The sequence below is a fragment of the Pleuronectes platessa genome, chromosome 5, assembly GCF_947347685.1.
Source record: "Pleuronectes platessa chromosome 5, fPlePla1.1, whole genome shotgun sequence".
NCBI lineage: Eukaryota > Metazoa > Chordata > Actinopteri > Pleuronectiformes > Pleuronectidae > Pleuronectes > Pleuronectes platessa.
The window spans coordinates 4,538,474-4,554,687 of NC_070630.1; the positions used below are offsets into that span (position 1 = coordinate 4,538,474).

General features: G+C 40.0%; 4 protein-coding genes across 4 annotated transcripts; 1 reads left to right on the top strand and 3 right to left on the bottom strand.

Annotated features, from left to right (window-relative positions):
* Positions 1–952: 952 nt before the first annotated feature.
* On the top strand, positions 953–2,973 carry ndufc2 (NADH:ubiquinone oxidoreductase subunit C2). The gene is made up of 3 exons (XM_053423539.1): positions 953–1,207; positions 2,379–2,522; positions 2,800–2,973. The coding sequence occupies exons 1-3, from the start codon at positions 1,069–1,071 to the stop codon at positions 2,847–2,849; spliced, it is 333 nt and encodes a 110-aa protein (XP_053279514.1). The 5' UTR covers positions 953–1,068; the 3' UTR covers positions 2,850–2,973.
* A 90-nt stretch (positions 2,974–3,063) lies between these two features.
* thrsp (thyroid hormone responsive) lies at positions 3,064–3,782 on the bottom strand. The gene has a single exon (XM_053423538.1). It carries the CDS (start codon positions 3,690–3,692, stop codon positions 3,279–3,281), a length of 414 nt encoding a protein of 137 aa, XP_053279513.1. The 5' UTR covers positions 3,693–3,782; the 3' UTR covers positions 3,064–3,278.
* A 2,114-nt stretch (positions 3,783–5,896) lies between these two features.
* On the bottom strand, positions 5,897–8,013 carry guca1c (guanylate cyclase activator 1C). Its single transcript, XM_053423541.1, has 4 exons — positions 7,819–8,013; positions 7,260–7,409; positions 6,751–6,838; positions 5,897–6,033 (listed from the first exon to the last, which is right to left on the bottom strand). The coding sequence occupies exons 1-4, from the start codon at positions 8,011–8,013 to the stop codon at positions 5,897–5,899; spliced, it is 570 nt and encodes a 189-aa protein (XP_053279516.1).
* Positions 8,014–10,558: 2,545 nt separating this feature from the next.
* On the bottom strand, positions 10,559–15,578 carry LOC128440728 (TPA-induced transmembrane protein). The gene is made up of 6 exons (XM_053423536.1): positions 15,122–15,578; positions 14,271–14,354; positions 13,851–13,971; positions 13,569–13,729; positions 12,263–12,333; positions 10,559–12,160 (listed from the first exon to the last, which is right to left on the bottom strand). The coding sequence occupies exons 1-6, from the start codon at positions 15,188–15,190 to the stop codon at positions 11,962–11,964; spliced, it is 705 nt and encodes a 234-aa protein (XP_053279511.1). The 5' UTR covers positions 15,191–15,578; the 3' UTR covers positions 10,559–11,961.
* Positions 15,579–16,214: the final 636 nt, after the last annotated feature.

The following is a 16,214-nucleotide window of genomic DNA, read 5'->3' on the forward strand; positions in this document are numbered from 1 at the left end:
AATGCACATTAGATCCTCTAACATCTAATAGGACCTGGATTGTAAAAGAGAGATGAAACATTTTATATATATCACAATTATAGTTAATAAGGTTCTCACAGTTATCGGTATTATCGCAGTATATATGACACACAAACTGTAGTAGTTTTATATCTACATAATATAATGATAATATAAAATAATGTTTATTATACATATTGTTATTATGGGAATGATTTTGGTTTCTCTGCCAAATTTAACTGAATGAAAACCTTTTATTTCTGTTCAATAATTTTTTTTGCCATGGATTTTTGTCAAGCACTTTGTAACCCTGTTCAGTGCTATACAAATAAAGTTATTCATATTATTATATTATCAGAATTAGAAATACACGCACCCATTATGGACTTAACTTTAATTCTGTGTTTAATTGTGCGATATTCATCTATCCATGCTACACAATGGTTCATGTGCGATCCATTCACTGTACATAGTCTCACACTGCACACACTTATCTTGTTATTACACTGTATATATTAGTTTTATTACATTCATATGTTTCTATATTTGTTTATATTTCTTACACTTAAGTATTATTATCCTTATACTAAGTATTGCATATTACTTTTGATTAGTTACTGAGGCCTATTTTTGACTCTTGCTTCTGTAATATGGCTAATTTCCCCATTTTGTGACTAATAAAGTATTATGTTATTTCATCCCATCTTATATATATAATATTTATTACACAATTAATTCCTAACATATAACAACATTGGGGGAAACGTTATAGTGGTCAGGTACATATTCCCTTTAAAGTGTGAGTGTATCAAAAATTATATGTTTTATTAAATAAAAAAAAGTATATCTGTTTTAATCTATAAATCACATTTAAAGTTCTGTCCTCTGTTGCTAGGAAACAGAGAATCCGGAACCAAAGGGCGCCTGACAGGTTTCCACCCGGACGCTCTTCGCGGTTGCACGTTGTGCCCTTGACTTCCTACGGGAGGATATAGCTGATCGGTGGAGGAAGCTGCTAACCGGGAGGTCATTTAAAAAAACTCTGAATCGTGGGGACATTTTCTCGCCATGGGCTTCGCAGCGGACGAGGCGAAGTGTCTCCCTCCCCCGGGCATCGCTAACAGGAACTCGGTGTGGCTCGCCGGGGTCGGCTGGTGCTCCGCCATGCTCCACAACGCGATCAACCACAGGCCGCCGCTGAGAGCAGGTTAGCATGTTTGCTAGTTAGCCTTCAGACTCTTGACTTGTCCCCAGAGCAGAAGCTTTAAACCAGGAAAGTGTCTGAAATCAACTCTGACACGGTTCTAATAACAAAGAGTTGTAGTTTGTTATAGCTGCGTATTATGTTCTTATCAAATATAGTTTATTGTCACTGTGGGGAAATGTGTCATGGGTCAAAGTGCTGCAGCAGCTGCACAACAAACAACAGCACACAGGGAAATAGGAGCCAGAATTATGATGCAGAATAAAAGTGCAACTTCCCCTTAAAACACTTTCAAAGATAAAACACTAGAATGATTTAACGATTAAAAGATGACAAACAAAAACTGACGTTGTTATTCTGTTATTAAATCTAAAATGTGTGTTTATCCACATTTACCTCGACTAATATTAAAGCAACGTACAACACACCAACAATAAATGATCTAATACATTACACAGAGATTTAATTATAGAAAAAACAAATGGGCAATAAACCCGTCTATAACAAATCTCCAGGCTCTGTCTTATAGTCTTTATAACTACTGTAAATGTCCATATGACTTAATGCTGTGTTTATGCATTTATTCTATTTTTAGCTGGACTGTGTCAAAGGAGCATTAGTAAAAATTCTCATTTTTCCACATGAGTTTATATGAAAAACCAACTGTCAGGGCTACTGAATGTTTGAGTTTATAACCTGTGCAGAAGATGATGGATTAATGTTTATTTAAAAACTGAATTAAAGAGTTTGACATTTGCTCCTGCTTATTATTGAAAAGATAAGGCACAGGCCTGTAGTGCCTTTATAAGGAAAGTGCAAGAAGAGCAGGGCTGGACCAAACAGCCAAATATTATATCAATACTAAAATTCATATCAACAACAAACACGATAGATGTCATATTGTTATCTTTTTAAGTTTTGAGACAAATCTTTGAGTCTGTGTGAAGATTGTGGGTTGAATCTCTTCTTTATGGTCAGAGCATTAGAAAGACTTGATAAACAGAGAAATGTTTAACAATTCTGTTGTAGATCAATCATGTGTTAATCCTCCTCACTGTGCTGCCTCAATGCACAAGCAACATATTGATATCTATTAGTATTGTGTATTATTTGAACATGGATCATGTTGTTGCTTTAACCACATTCTCATCTGTGCTGTGTTTCCTCTTTTAAGGAGTTCATCGACAGGTCCTGCTGGCGACGATTGGCTGGTTCATCGGCTACCACATCACAAAACACGAAAATTACACTTACGCCCGACTTGATCGAGACATGAACGAGTACATCAGACTGCACCCAGAGGAGTTTCCTGCCAAGGGTGAGTCGTTTTTTTCATGTGTCGTGTGATTACATGTTGCAATGTCTCATCATTCTTCATATTAGACATCAGGGATTTTATATGAGTGAACATATGAGGTGACAGGGGGATTTTCTTCAAACACACAGGAGACGTTGTAATGCTGATCACAAAACATTTTCTTCAAGCTCAGTTTCTACCATGTTTTCTGTAAAGTCTTCTCAGTGAGAATTAAAAAAATTGGGGCTTTTGTGTTTGTGTTAACCTTTATTTTTGTATACCTCTTTCCTGTCACCAGAGAAAAGGACCATGGCAGAGATCTTGGAGCCGTTCCATCCTGTGCGCTAAGTGTTGGTGTGGGGAGAGAGAGAGAGAGAACATCTGTGGACTCACCATCTGTCTCCAGTTGTCTCTTTTGTGAGATTATTATTGTGTGAGATATAGCTCTGTAAATAAAAACTTAACAAATTCATCGTTCTCTGACTGAAATTTTCTCAGAATTGGTTAAAGCAAACAAACACAATTCCCTGTGAGGTTTGGACACAAATGAAGTCGAGGACACTTGTCATTCATGATCATTTAATCTTTATATCAGTCTCAATGGAGTTTTGCAAAATTAAGAGACAGAAATTTAGAGTTTGGGCAATGAATGCAAACGTATTCCACGAGTTAGAAGCATGGGGTCACTGAATGTAAACAGTTCAGAGATGTTCGAGTGACTGCTCCATAGACGACACTTCTACAATCACCCGTGTCCACGTATCTGACCCCTGTTTTCTAATTCGCCACTCCGATGATGTCCATGTATTTCTCAGTCAGGCTCTGAGACCTCTTGGTGAGGTCGCTCATCACAGAAAACAGTCCGCTCAGGTGGAAGCGGAAGAGGGCTTCTGGGTCTGCGTCCAGCCGGGTGTCGCTGAGCTCCGTGCGGGTCTCTGGCTTGTGCTCGCCCAGGTGGAACAGGCCGCTCTCCACTGCGTTCCTGATGGTCTTCAGCATCAGGTAGTTTCCGTACAGGTCCCCGCAACAGGACTCCTCCGCCTCCTCGCTGTCCCACACCCGGTCGGAGGGCACGTCTCTCAGCAGACTCGGCAGCAGGATGGTCTGCTCCATGTCGCTGACGGCTGAGCTGTATCTTCTCAGAGCCAAGTGAAGGCTGTTCTTGTTGAATTTGGCCTCGGCAGACTGCATGGTTCAGATTGGATGAGTCCCGGCTGTTCCTGTGCTGCGGTGGTCAGACAGTAGGAAGCAGTGTGCAGTGCAAAGCCATGAGGGGTGTCGGTGAATTTATACGATGAGTGCCGTTGCGTAAATGCATCGTCCGATACATTCGGAGCTCCGGGTGCTATGTGGAGTCAAACTCTTATCTTTATTTGAGTTGCACAACCTTCATAACAATGTCTCACCAGTTTGAAACCAAAAAGAACCTCTGTGGAATGATTAACCCCGCAGACCACCGAGTGTGAATGACCTGAGTCTGGAGGGATCACATGGTTTTATGATGATTGATATCGGGGTTAAAAATGGCCTGAGGGATATCAAAGTTTAATCCCAAAGATCAGAAGTGTTTAGATTTACAGGATTGAACTTCAGGGAAATAGAAAATGAAGCTTTATGTGGTTCTGATAAACTATAAACTATAAACTAAGGAAAAGCTGACACTGGATAAAAATAACTGGAAATAGGCCTCGGAGCAATCTTTCTCTTTATTGTGGGCCTGATTCCTCTCTAAACCAAATTATGTCCAAATCCTAAAGTTCTTTCATGTGTGTGACGAGCTCTGGTATTTTCTCACGAATGAAGAATGCTGCAGACGCTCGGTCTGTTGGCAGACGTGTTCAGAAGTGGAGCCAAACAGAGACACAAGCATAAAACACCAGTTTGTGTCGGTCAAAAAGGTTAACATCATTATTTTTACACCATTATAGCTGCGCCTGAGACCAGTTGGTAGTTTGAAACAGAGTTATTAGGTATTTACCTCCATTTTGAATTCAAGACCAGTTTATATTTTAAGACCATAGAATTGTGGCTGCTAAATTGAACTGCATATTTTCTCAAATGCCTCAAAGTTTCAAATGTTTAACAGAATAAAGTGTATTAAGCCATTTTATCATCATTTCACAATAAGTTGATGAATTGTATTAAATGAGCGATGTCACCTATAAAAGCCTGAAAATATTAGAGCTTAAAGATTTGAACGTCCAATTGTTCTCAGCACATCTCACTTGTATCATTTGAGACCTTGCAGCCACTAGATGGCGCCTATTTGCTATTTAAATGATATGGTGTCTTGTTAGTCAAATAATCAGTTAATGGTTGACCCACAAATCATAATGATTTTACATGTGATACAGTGATTTTATGCCCTTCATGAATTCCCCTTACTTTATTGTAAGGTATTGCCTAGACTCTTTTCTATTGTACTAAATGTGCATGATATTTTCATATGTTCTGGAAGTCGTGTTTAATTTCCTTTCTGCTCCTGCATCTTTTTAACCTGGCAGAAAACACTGAAGACACAAAAAGCAAACACTTTTAAACAAAACAAACAATCCACTGTATTTTTTAAGGCAACAATGTAACCTTGGGTGCAGCAAAATTAATATGAAACATTACATTTCATCAACATTCAGCGTCTACAACATACATATTCAGTTACAATCAAGTTTTTGAAACATCTGAAAGTGTCAATTTAATGCAAACAGCAACTCAGTGAAACAAGGAACAAACTACTTCAGTGAGTGTTTTAGATTTTAACCACATGACGTTAAAATCTCAACACCCAAATACAGTAGTTATGTCATTGATTGGCATATAGGACTTTACCATGAAGACGTGTTATCAATATGTCTCGCTTAGTTTTACACCTTTCTTCAACAGGAAGAACAGAATTGAAATGTGAATTCAAATATGTTCAAATATAATTTTTTTCCCGATGTTAAATTATGAAAAACAAATGATCCCACAGCTGCCCAAGACGTTCTGGTGCTGACTGCACTCCTCACGCTCAAACACCCTCTCCAGCTCAGTGAGGTCTCAGCTTCCCAGGGCAAAGGGTTTTAATCCACTTTGCTTTGCACCAGCTACTTGAAGCATGATGGGAACTTCACTGAGACTCTCCACACACACACACACACGATCTGATACCACCTTAACAAATCTGGAGGGTGAGAGCACAAGCAGCAGGGAGAGGACAAGTAGATCCCTCGGTCCCTCGGGCAGCGACCAGAGGGATCATATCTGCGCGGGGCTGCTACGTCAGATCGTTTATTTCATCCTGTGCATTTCTGAGATTTGGCTCCTCGTCCAGCACAAACACTCTTTCCTCTTAAAGTCCATCGTGAGAACAGTCTCCGTTTGTCCAGCGCGGCCCCCAGCTAGTGGGGGTCGTCGCTTCAGTTCTCAGCTTTCTTCTGCTGACCGTTGATGATGATCTCCAGGACGTTGGTGAGATCCATCATCTTGCTGAGCATGTCCATGATGTCGGGGTGCTCCTTCGCTCCGCTGATGAACTCCTCCAGAGTCAGCTCACCTGAGGACACCAGGCAGCAGCGAAGATGAACATTATTAAACATGACATAAATCATTAAAATGTCCATTTACACTGAATTTCCTATTTATAGAATATTTTACTCTGAAAACCAGGAGCATTTGGACGTTACTCGGTTTTCCAGGTGTCATTATTTGGCACCAAAGACTCTGTCAGTGGACTTTATAGATATATTAAGCGAATGTTTCTGCCAAGGCCCAAAAACCTTTTTTAAATTCAATCAATCTTCATAAAACTTCAGCATTTTTCTACATTTGTATTGATTCCCCCAGAGAATAAGTAATTGAATGTGATGAGAAAAGTCACACATGTTTATAGAACTGCTATCTATGTTGATTCATATATTTAATATGAATGTCTTTTTTAATCATATTATGTATATTACAAAATGATATACTCTCTATATATATATGTATATATAAAAATCATGTAAAATATGATTTATTTCTTCCCTGACCCACATCACTTCCTTCCACCAAGTTTTGTGTAAATCTGTTCGGCAGATTTTGCAGAAAAGCAAACAAATTATTGACTTAAGTTATTTAAAATGGATTTGAAACCTTCCTTCCTATTAATTAAATATTTTACTCTGAAAACCAGGAGCCTCTGGATACATGCTGCTTTGCCATCGTGACACGAGTTGCAGCAAAAGACACCCGGGTGATAAATTACAATCGTTGCATTGATAATATTTGTCACCTTCTCCATTGACGTCGATCTTCTCGTATATGAGCGTCACGATCTCCTCCGGGGGGATGTCGTAGCTCCGGGTGATGTCTTGAATTGCCTGTGACAAGAGTTTACACAGTTAATTCTTAATCACACGGACACACACACAGAGGCCTTAACACCTCACATGAAACTGTGTCTGCTTCATATCACATATACGATACAGCATTTAGCCTTAAAAGCTAAGTGGCTCATGATTTAAGTGAAAAGGCCTCATGTAATCTGTGGGGTCATGACTGGGTGATGTCTTTAACAGTGAGTTAGGTTATAGACGAGGCCACATTTAGACTCCAGGTTAGGTAAGAGGCCTCCTGGATTAGGTGTCATGTCTCGTTGGTGGCAGGTTAACCTCATTTCTCCTCTCTGTGGCGGTAGAGCAGCTAATCTGCCCGATTCAGGGAAGCGTAAGCCAGCGGCTTCCTTGTATCTCCCGAGGCTCATTGATTATGAAACATGGAAAGAAAAGAAATCAAGTGCACCTTGAATATCGTCTCCATTTCGTCCTTGTCAATCTTCCCGTTTCCATCTTGATCAAACAGCTTGAAGTACCACTTCAGCTTCTGGTTGATTTCTCCCTTCAGTAACAAGCTGATGGCTGCGATGTACTCGACAAAGTCAATGTAGCCGTCCTGAGGAAGAACACACAAAGGATTCAGTTAGCGAAAGAAATACATACATATAATATGTAATATGTATAATATGTATATCTGTGTGCATTTAACTTCATACTTATTTATTGTTGGAATTCAAATTCAAATGAGTATTTGATCCTTTTTGCACATGATCATTAAATGCAATTAATTCTGAGGAGACTGTTGCACTTCATCATGTGTAATAAGCCGTACCCTCATCAAAGCTTTGTGACGGATGCCAGGACTCACAGAGTTTAACCTCAGCTGATGCCTCTTAAAATGTCACCAACCTCTGTAATCTCTGATGAATCCTTTCAGTAATCCTCATGTAAAATCATTTAAGATAACACAGGAATAATACATTGAATCTCCCCCAATGGGCCGAGCAGAGGACATGCTTTCTTACCCCGTCCATGTCGAAGGTGAAGAAGACCTGGTCCACGTAGCTGCTGGCCTCCTCCGTCATCCCGTTCATCTCGAGCATCGTCTTGAGCTCGAAGAGGGTGATGAGCCCCGAGGGCGACTCCCTCATGAACTTGGTGTACCAGTGGTGCATGTCCTCCTCCAGTATATCATCCAGGTTGGAGCAGTAGCCTCCCATTTTGAGTGGATGTTTTTTGGTCTTGATGTCCAGAATGCTGCAGAGAGCCGATGGTGAGGCTGATGCACGCAGGACAAAGATCACCAAGAGCACTGACACAGGTCCGACTGAAGCCTCATGCAACGAGCGCCTTAATCCTTAAGTCTGTGGGACGGCCCAGGTTAGATATAACCGCTAATGCGATAACTGCTGAGTCTTCCTAGAAGCTGGGAACATTTCCTGCTGTTTGACTGACGACTGAGGGTCGGATGCCAAAATCCAGGGAGATGGGACTCAAACCTGAATTTCCCTGAAAGCCTGAACTCTTAAGTCTTGAAGCTAAATTTAGATCATGATTTTTGCCTTAATGGTCCACAACTGCATGGGAATGGGGGGGGGGGAACTAATTTAATATTAACTTCAATTTTCACTTTTTATTTACTTTTGAATTAATTGCTACAATTATTGGTTATTTGTGATTCTCAAGTCAATCATGTAGTACGGTAGTTGTGTGCACGCTCACATAGGGTTACCCCCCCCCACCCACCGGGGATTCTACAACAATTAACCAAGGGAATTCCTCTTGTGTCGGACTTATCCTCTTTACAGATTGGGTCTGCGATGATAAGTAGAGTCACGCACATCGTAGTATATTATATAAACATGAGAAACATGTACATTTTTCTTTTTAAAAGCTGCTAAACTTGTGTTCTAAGGTTTTTTGTTGCCTTGTATTTAAAGAATGACTTATACTTTACAAAGATGCAATAAATGAAACATTTAATCATAACACTCTCAAAAGGGTTTACATCATTGATGGTGCAGGAGAACTGCACACGCTATCGGGTTTGAGCTGGTTCCCAACACTTTAACAGAATAGTATTTATACACAAATACACAGAGAAGTGTGTACTTTGCATTGAAGTGAAGATTCTCCAACACTCTGAACGCTGCATCACTTTTCTCACCTGCTCACCAATGACAGTCAGACAATGGTCCAGATGTTGTGTGTTTGTTGGGGGGGGATTTTGTTCATTGTATTCATTACCTCGACCAAGGAGGTTCCCATCTGCATGTGTTTGTTTGTGTGTCTGTTAATTAACAGGATTAAGCACAAACTAGTGAGCGGATTACCACAAAACTTGTTGTCAGGAAGCATCCAATTAAAGTTTGGTGCAGATCCAGGATCACTTCATTTACCATTGTGAGATTTTTTAACATTTTCAATGATTTCTCAGAGAATAATTGAAAGATCTTGATGAAAAGTATTATATTTAATAATCCAACACAATTTATAATTACCTCATTCCTTATAAAGTGTGTACACACAATCATCTGAGTCCTGATGACAAGCCATCATTTGTATCACTTTCTAAATCAAATCATTATCGTCATGTTTGCTTGTCTTAGGTGAAACTGGACATGATATTGTTAGATAGTAGATATTTTCTCCAATGATTAGTGTTAAGATAAAGAAGTAATTTCCCCTGCTTTCTGAAACATTAGTTAAAGATTAATCATCCATTTTATAATGTCTTAAAGGTTATTAATACATTCTAAATAGATTTGCGGTTCAAACTTCGCTATAGAGACTTTTTATGAGGGAATTCTTGACCCAATTTCCTTTGGGAATAATTCATGGGTCTTGATGAGAGCATTGATGAACAATTCAGTCCAGCTTGATTGAATTAATTCAGCTTGAGTCCAAGAGATCATTGTAAAATCTTCTCATAATGGCGGTTTTAACAGCATTGTTGACCCGAGCGTGGCTCTGCATGACCGATCTCAAAGGATCAGGTGTGTGACGGCGGTTTCACAGTAGTGAAAGGCTATCAAAGCTCAGAGCGCTCGTTATAGTAAATCTGCCTTTAGACGATTAGCAGGTCTCAAAATAGGACTGAGGAGATGCAGCAGCGGCTGCGCATGCAGACAGCGCAGGGCCGGCAGTTTCCAGAGTGCACACCCAGGTGAGGCGCGAGGGTTAGGCCAGAGCCCATGAACCCTCAGCGCTGCCAACAGATTAAGAGAAATGTTTACTTTAGCTGAAAAGAAAGATAGACGCCTCCATGCGGAAAAAAACCAAGGACAAATACAGAAAAAACCCAGGGAGGAGCGGCTAGAGTCAACTGAAGCAGAATCAATAAACTCAGAGAGTCAGAGCAGAAACGTGGAGGTCTGTTCTCTCTAGTCGCTGCATGGGCCAATGTTTGCAGGTCTCAAAGAGCAGGTGGAGTGATTTGGGTTTGATGTGCAGTAATAAGCTGTTGAAACCTCTTTGGACGGCTCCGGTGCGCCCGCTGTTTAAATTTGACCTTTTGACCAGCGTGTGACGATCATCGTGCATCGAGGTCATTTGAGAACAGCATGTGAAAAATAAATCTCCTCTCTCCTCAGATCAAAGACAGAGATGTGGCCAAAGCAGGAGAGAAGAAAAGCTCAGCATAAAAGCTCCATATACATTATTATTCTCTAGATTATCCTTTAAATCATTAATTAATGGTCTTGTCGGAACAGCCAGTGATGATGGGGTTAAACTTTAAAAATAATTCAAATGCGATACACCATGTTTTTACATACAATATCATTTATTTCCTTATAAAATTCCCCAAAACTTGTATTCAAGCTAAACTTTTTATAACTTAATATTTATTTACACCATATCTTGGTTTTAAGGTTATGATTGTCCAGTTAGCTGTATAAGAAATGATTGACAAAAATATTTCTATACAACTGGATGACTTTAATAACTTTGTTTTCACATTAACTGCCGTAAAAACAATTAATCTTAAAAACATTCATTTTTTTCTCATGTTATAGACGCATTTGGTTTTAATCAAACCATTCAAATTAAATCTGATTTCTTACTATTGACAATAAACATAAATGGCAATTGGTGTCTGTTTTTTGGCTCAAGCTTTAACTCTTTAACTCTTCCTCAGGTCTCATTGCCTTGATGAAGACCTTCTGGTGGAAGAGCAGCTGTCTGTCACCGGGTGATTTGGCATCAACATTAATCACAGAAGAAATCCCATTAGAGAAACCAACATGTTGACGTGGCCACTGCCAGGAAACAGACCCACTGGCACAGCAGCAACTACATACATATGTATATATATATATCAGCAAAGATAATCATCTGTAACACAATACAACTCATTGTGTTCAAGAGGGACATAATCAATACAAACTATTGATAGTCCTCTGCACATGGAATAAAAAAATGGTTACTGCTGCATGTGGGATATGTACGCCCCCTAGTGGTCAACCATAGAAAGAAAAAAAAAAAACCTGTCTGACATGTAGAAAAAGTGAGATATTGTACAAAGTGGTTTTTTTGAGTGTATATAATAAACGGGGCAGGTGTATCTTAAAATAACTGACCACTTTTCCCATGATAGCTGATTTTCCAACAGTGTTTGCTACTTTCAAGGCAAATCCTCCACATGGCACAGACATGCAAATATTAACACTTGTATGATTACACACTTTGTGTAAAACATTTATGTACAAATATAATCACAGGTTAAATTACAGTGATCATAACCGTGATATTTTTTGTTGTTTTCTTGTGATGAATAAACATAAACAAGGCACAGTAACACATTGTAATAACATTTTTACACACAAATTCCTGAGGATGTAACTGACACTTTGCATGTGTTTATATTACTCTATGAACGCAGCACCGCGTTTGGTTTCATTATTGATATTACTCAAAATCTACACAAATTGAGAGCCTTCATGTGACCTGCACACAGACCCACACACCCTGTGGGTTTGTGTGACTCTGACCATGAAGCTTCCTGTTCTACACATGCGTCGGAAAAGTCACACGCACGTCTGAGAAATCACACGCGGCCGAAAGCCACAGTGCTGTGGGAGGTGAACCGTCCCACTTCAATCCCACAGGAAAACCGGATCCTCTGGTTCTCCGGTGTTGTTTGTTTGTTTGAGCAGGTTTTCTTTCCCTCACCACATTCTTCCAAACATGTTCAAGGAGAGGGGATCGATGTAGGTGGGAGCAGAATCCTCCAACTCGTGGTCGTATAGAAACTGTCTGAACACGTTGTAAACCATCTCCCGGCTCAGGGTGAAGTTTCTCAGCTGACCCTGCGTCTCTTCAGGCATGAGGAACGTCAGCTCGTAGTCAGCGATGATGGATCCGTTCCTGCTCGGAGAGTGAAACAGAACATTTCCATTTAGAGCTCACACAAATCAAAGAAGTGCTCTAATGCAGCTGATTGTGTAGATGAGGCAACGTGTGTGTTACCGTAAGGAATTGATCTCGGCTTTGGAGAAGTATCGTCCCAGAGCAGGGGAGGCGGTGTAGAGCTCAGCCAGCTGGGTGCGGCAGGTTGGGACATGCAAACAAACAATGGGAGAGAAACAGTTAGCTGATACTCATCTGCTTTCAATTCTCTCACAGTCTGCTGCAGAGCCATTTCAATATCGAATTCCCCGTGAGAGATGAAACTGGAGGGATTACGCTCAGTCTCTCGGTTGTTTCTCAAGCCTCCACTTCCAAGTGAAACACAAATAATATTCAAACAACAACTAAGACTACAGTTCTTTAGCATTATAGATTGTTATTTTCTAAATATTTAAACAACTTAGGGCCCTCAGTGCAGCCGGACCTTCACTAGCAGTGCTCTGTTGAAACCACAGTTAAATTCACTATAGATACAGATTTTTATTTGGATCTGCACCAAACTGCACAAACTCATAGATATCAGTCCCTTGAAAATGGCTGATTTTAAAAGAAAATCAAGATCCATGAATTATTTTCTGAGAGTTCAACTCAAATTTCTAAATTTTCTTATTTCAAAATGTTAAAGAAAGTGATTTTAGATCCTCCTTGGTCCATATTCCACTCTTACACAAACTAAAACAAACAAACTACGATTGAAATCATAAAGCCACTTTCATTTTCATATGCAAGATGATAATGAAATTAAAGCCATTTCGCATGAAGAACTATATATTACTGTAAAGTCTCTGCCTTACTGTGCACAATGGTTGTGGAGGTTATGTTTTCATCTGTGTTTGTTTGTTTGACGGCAGCATTACACACAAACAACTGGATGGATTAGATGAAAGGAGGCAACCAATAAAAAAACAATAACATTTTGATGAGGATTCGATTCAGTGGATGGTTCCAGGAAATCTTTCTTTAACATTGTCCCAGGAGATAATTCATTATTTGGCATATTAAGGGGACTGATACTAATGAGTTTGTGCAATTAGGTCCAGATCCAGTTAACAATGTGGATCTATTGAATTTAAATGTGGTCTTGGCAGAGGAATGTGCTCTACTGAGTGTCCTTCTAGTTATATATTATTCATGATGTCAATATCTGTGTCCAAGGAAGAATCTTCCAATCTTATACTGTCTGTACATTTGCAAATATATAGTTAATGATACTATTATCATATATTTGACCCAAAGTCTGAGACCGTTTTCCCGTTCTCTAAATAATAAAGAAGAAGGTCTCAGACTTTCGGCCCCCAATGAATACACAACCCGATTGGATTAAATACGTTATTTGAAATACAAGGAATACAGTGATTGGCCAAACCTTGTCTTGAAGCTCAGCTGTCAGAGCTTGGCTTTCACTGGAGGAGATGATGAGAAGTTCCTCTGTGAAGACCATATTAGGAAGCTGGAAGCTCCCATTGAAACGCAGAGGAATCACAAACGTCGACCGGTCGAACTTGTCGTCCACGTCCTCGTGAATCGCTGCTCAGAGAGAAAAAACCTCAAGGCCTCAAAACGGAGGTATTCTCACTTTCACGTATTATTAATACACGTAGCATAATGTCACGCTTTTTATAAAAGACCAGTTGAAATAAAACTTTACCTGAGCAGATCACGACCGAAAGAATTATCACAGCGACGATCAGAACAAGAATGGCGACAGCGACCATCCACGGTTTGAGATTCTCTTTCAGTTCTCTCTTAATCCTGTAGACGTTGCTGATCTGGAAGCAGATTCACATTATTTTGTCACAATATGGTTTGCAATCGGTGTGTGTGTGTGTGTGTGTGGGGGTGGGGGGGGTGCAAGTTAGATGTTAAGTTATTGAGACACAACGTGAGGAATGACACACAACCACAAAGTTAGAAGACGTTTCCTGAAAACCACGGTGTCAACATAAGGTCATTCATAGCTGAACGGGACTGATGGGAAAATAACAGAGGGACTTTTCACCAGATGACAGAGATGATGTTACACTTCCTTTTGTTAGGAGGAAATGATCAAGAACCAACAACTTCATACCGCTCCGTTATTGCAAGGAGTTCCCACGTCCACTTCATCCTCTGGTGCACGAACTGAGAGCAACGCGTCGCCATTTCCTGCGAGCTGATGAAAGACAAAGACACTTTCACTTTCATCCCTTGACTGCGAAGGGAATTATTCATTTGACAGAAGAGACTTGATCCAGCGTCTAATGATAATATGATGTTGTTGTTCGCAGTTGAGAATATACATTTATAAATGAACAAGTATTTAACACTAACGTAATAATTTGAACACAAAAACTGTTACAAATTGAAAATGTCTATTTATTCAGTTTACAAGGGTTGATCGGCACAATACATTTGATGTGTTTTATGTATATTTACATATAAATACTTGTTTTGTTTTATCGCCTCTCTATTTGTTGCATCAGGAGTTAACTCCATCACCGGCTGTCACATGACACTGTAATACATATTACTGTCAAAGTTCAAATACCACCATGATGACCACGATGATGATGAACAGTACACTGACACGTGACTACAGATTAGTTTCAATCTTATGCTAATTAATTAATATTGTCTGTATCAATCAAATATTATATGCAGATCTAAAAAAGTCCTCAGATCTCACATACATTTTCTGATTAACATGTCAAATGTGTATATGTAAACATACACATATGGCTGCCAGTGTGTGTATGTAGATATATGTATATGTAAACACACACACAATATATAAAAATAGATATAGAATATAGCTCTCACATATGAATATACACACACCCCCACCCCCACATCTACACACACTACCCACACACATATATGATATAAGGATAGACAGATATAATACACACACATATATATATATATGTACATATAACTCACTGGTTCAAGAGCAGGATCGAGTCCTCCCTCCTTGTGGTTCAGATGGTCCAGCGGGATGTTCTCTTCCATGTCGCTGTTCTGTCTTCTGCACCCAGAGGAGACGCCTGGAGTCTGAACCCGGAAGTCTTCAGCGCTACACACTTAGTTTTTAAACCAGAAACCACAATGTCGGCGGGACTCGAACGTCCCAGCTGCGGGTGCACGGGTCTTTGAATCCTCAGTAAAGAGCGGGACGGTGAGGACGCGTGTCCCCGGGACCCTGAGGGACTTTGACACTTTCTGGTGGACTCCTCGACCTGCGCCTTCTTCCTCCAGGTGTTTCCAGCAGGTTCCCTGACGTCAGGAGGCGTTGACACATTCCCGGGAATCTGAAGTGCGTTTCACAACCCGGACCTGTTCTCCATTCACCCACCGACATGTTAGATACCGACACTGTCTGTGCTGTGAAGGTATCTGAATCACTCGAAGTGCAGCCCCGCCCCCTCCCTCCCCCTCCCTCCCCCTCCTCAGGTAAACATCTGGAGAGTTTTATTGTTGAATATTGACTCAAGCAAAATGGATGGTTCATAAATTTACTTATATTATATTTGCACAGTTATGTTTATTCGTCCGGATATTTCACCAATTCCTTCATGATGCCTTTGATGACTCAGCGTTATTCTTCCCGAATCAAAACTCTGCCATCATTGTCGACCTTTAGTTCAGATATGTATTATTGTAGCAAAGAATCATGTTTACTTTTACGATTGAAACAGTTAATAAAGGCGTATAAACTAACGTGGGCTTGTAAAAATCAACAGTTAAAGGTTCAGTGGGTAGAATTCAGTGACATCTAGTGGTGAAGTGTCATGTTGCAGCTGAACACCCCCTCCCCCCCCCCCCCTCCAAACATGACAGAGAACCTGTGGCAGTCTTCAGTCGTCATAAAGTTTGAGCAACTGTAAATAAACATGTCTCCTGTAGTTAATATAAAGCATTTACATATAAAAGGAGCCATTCTAGGGTAAAGAAAACAACAATTTGTAGAATTTAGATGAAACACACTAGTGAAAACATCACTAGGATTATTTTATATTCACCGTCGGCCAATAGA

Bases quoted from the DNA above. Each gene is read 5' to 3' on its own strand.
- guca1c (XM_053423541.1), bottom strand. From the start codon at position 8,013: ATGGGAGGCTACTGCTCCAACCTGGATGATATACTGGAGGAGGACATG. The intron at 7,410-7,818 runs GTAAGAAAGCAT...GTTCTTCCTCAG, and splicing joins TCACCTTCGACATGGACGGG to GACGGCTACATTGACTTTGT. The intron at 6,839-7,259 runs GTGCACTTGATT...CTCTTGTCACAG, and splicing joins AAATGGAGACGATATTCAAG to GCAATTCAAGACATCACCCG.
- ndufc2 (XM_053423539.1), top strand. From the start codon at position 1,069: ATGGGCTTCGCAGCGGACGAGGCGAAGTGTCTCCCTCCCCCGGGCATC. The intron at 1,208-2,378 runs GTTAGCATGTTT...TCCTCTTTTAAG, and splicing joins CAGGCCGCCGCTGAGAGCAG to GAGTTCATCGACAGGTCCTG. The intron at 2,523-2,799 runs GTGAGTCGTTTT...TCCTGTCACCAG, and splicing joins AGAGGAGTTTCCTGCCAAGG to AGAAAAGGACCATGGCAGAG.
- LOC128440728 (XM_053423536.1), bottom strand. From the start codon at position 15,190: ATGGAAGAGAACATCCCGCTGGACCATCTGAACCACAAGGAGGGAGGA. The intron at 14,355-15,121 runs GTGAGTTATATG...GTCTTTCATCAG, and splicing joins TCGATCCTGCTCTTGAACCA to CTCGCAGGAAATGGCGACGC. The intron at 13,730-13,850 runs GTAAAGTTTTAT...CTCTCTGAGCAG, and splicing joins TTCGGTCGTGATCTGCTCAG to CGATTCACGAGGACGTGGAC.
- thrsp (XM_053423538.1), bottom strand. From the start codon at position 3,692: ATGCAGTCTGCCGAGGCCAAATTCAACAAGAACAGCCTTCACTTGGCT.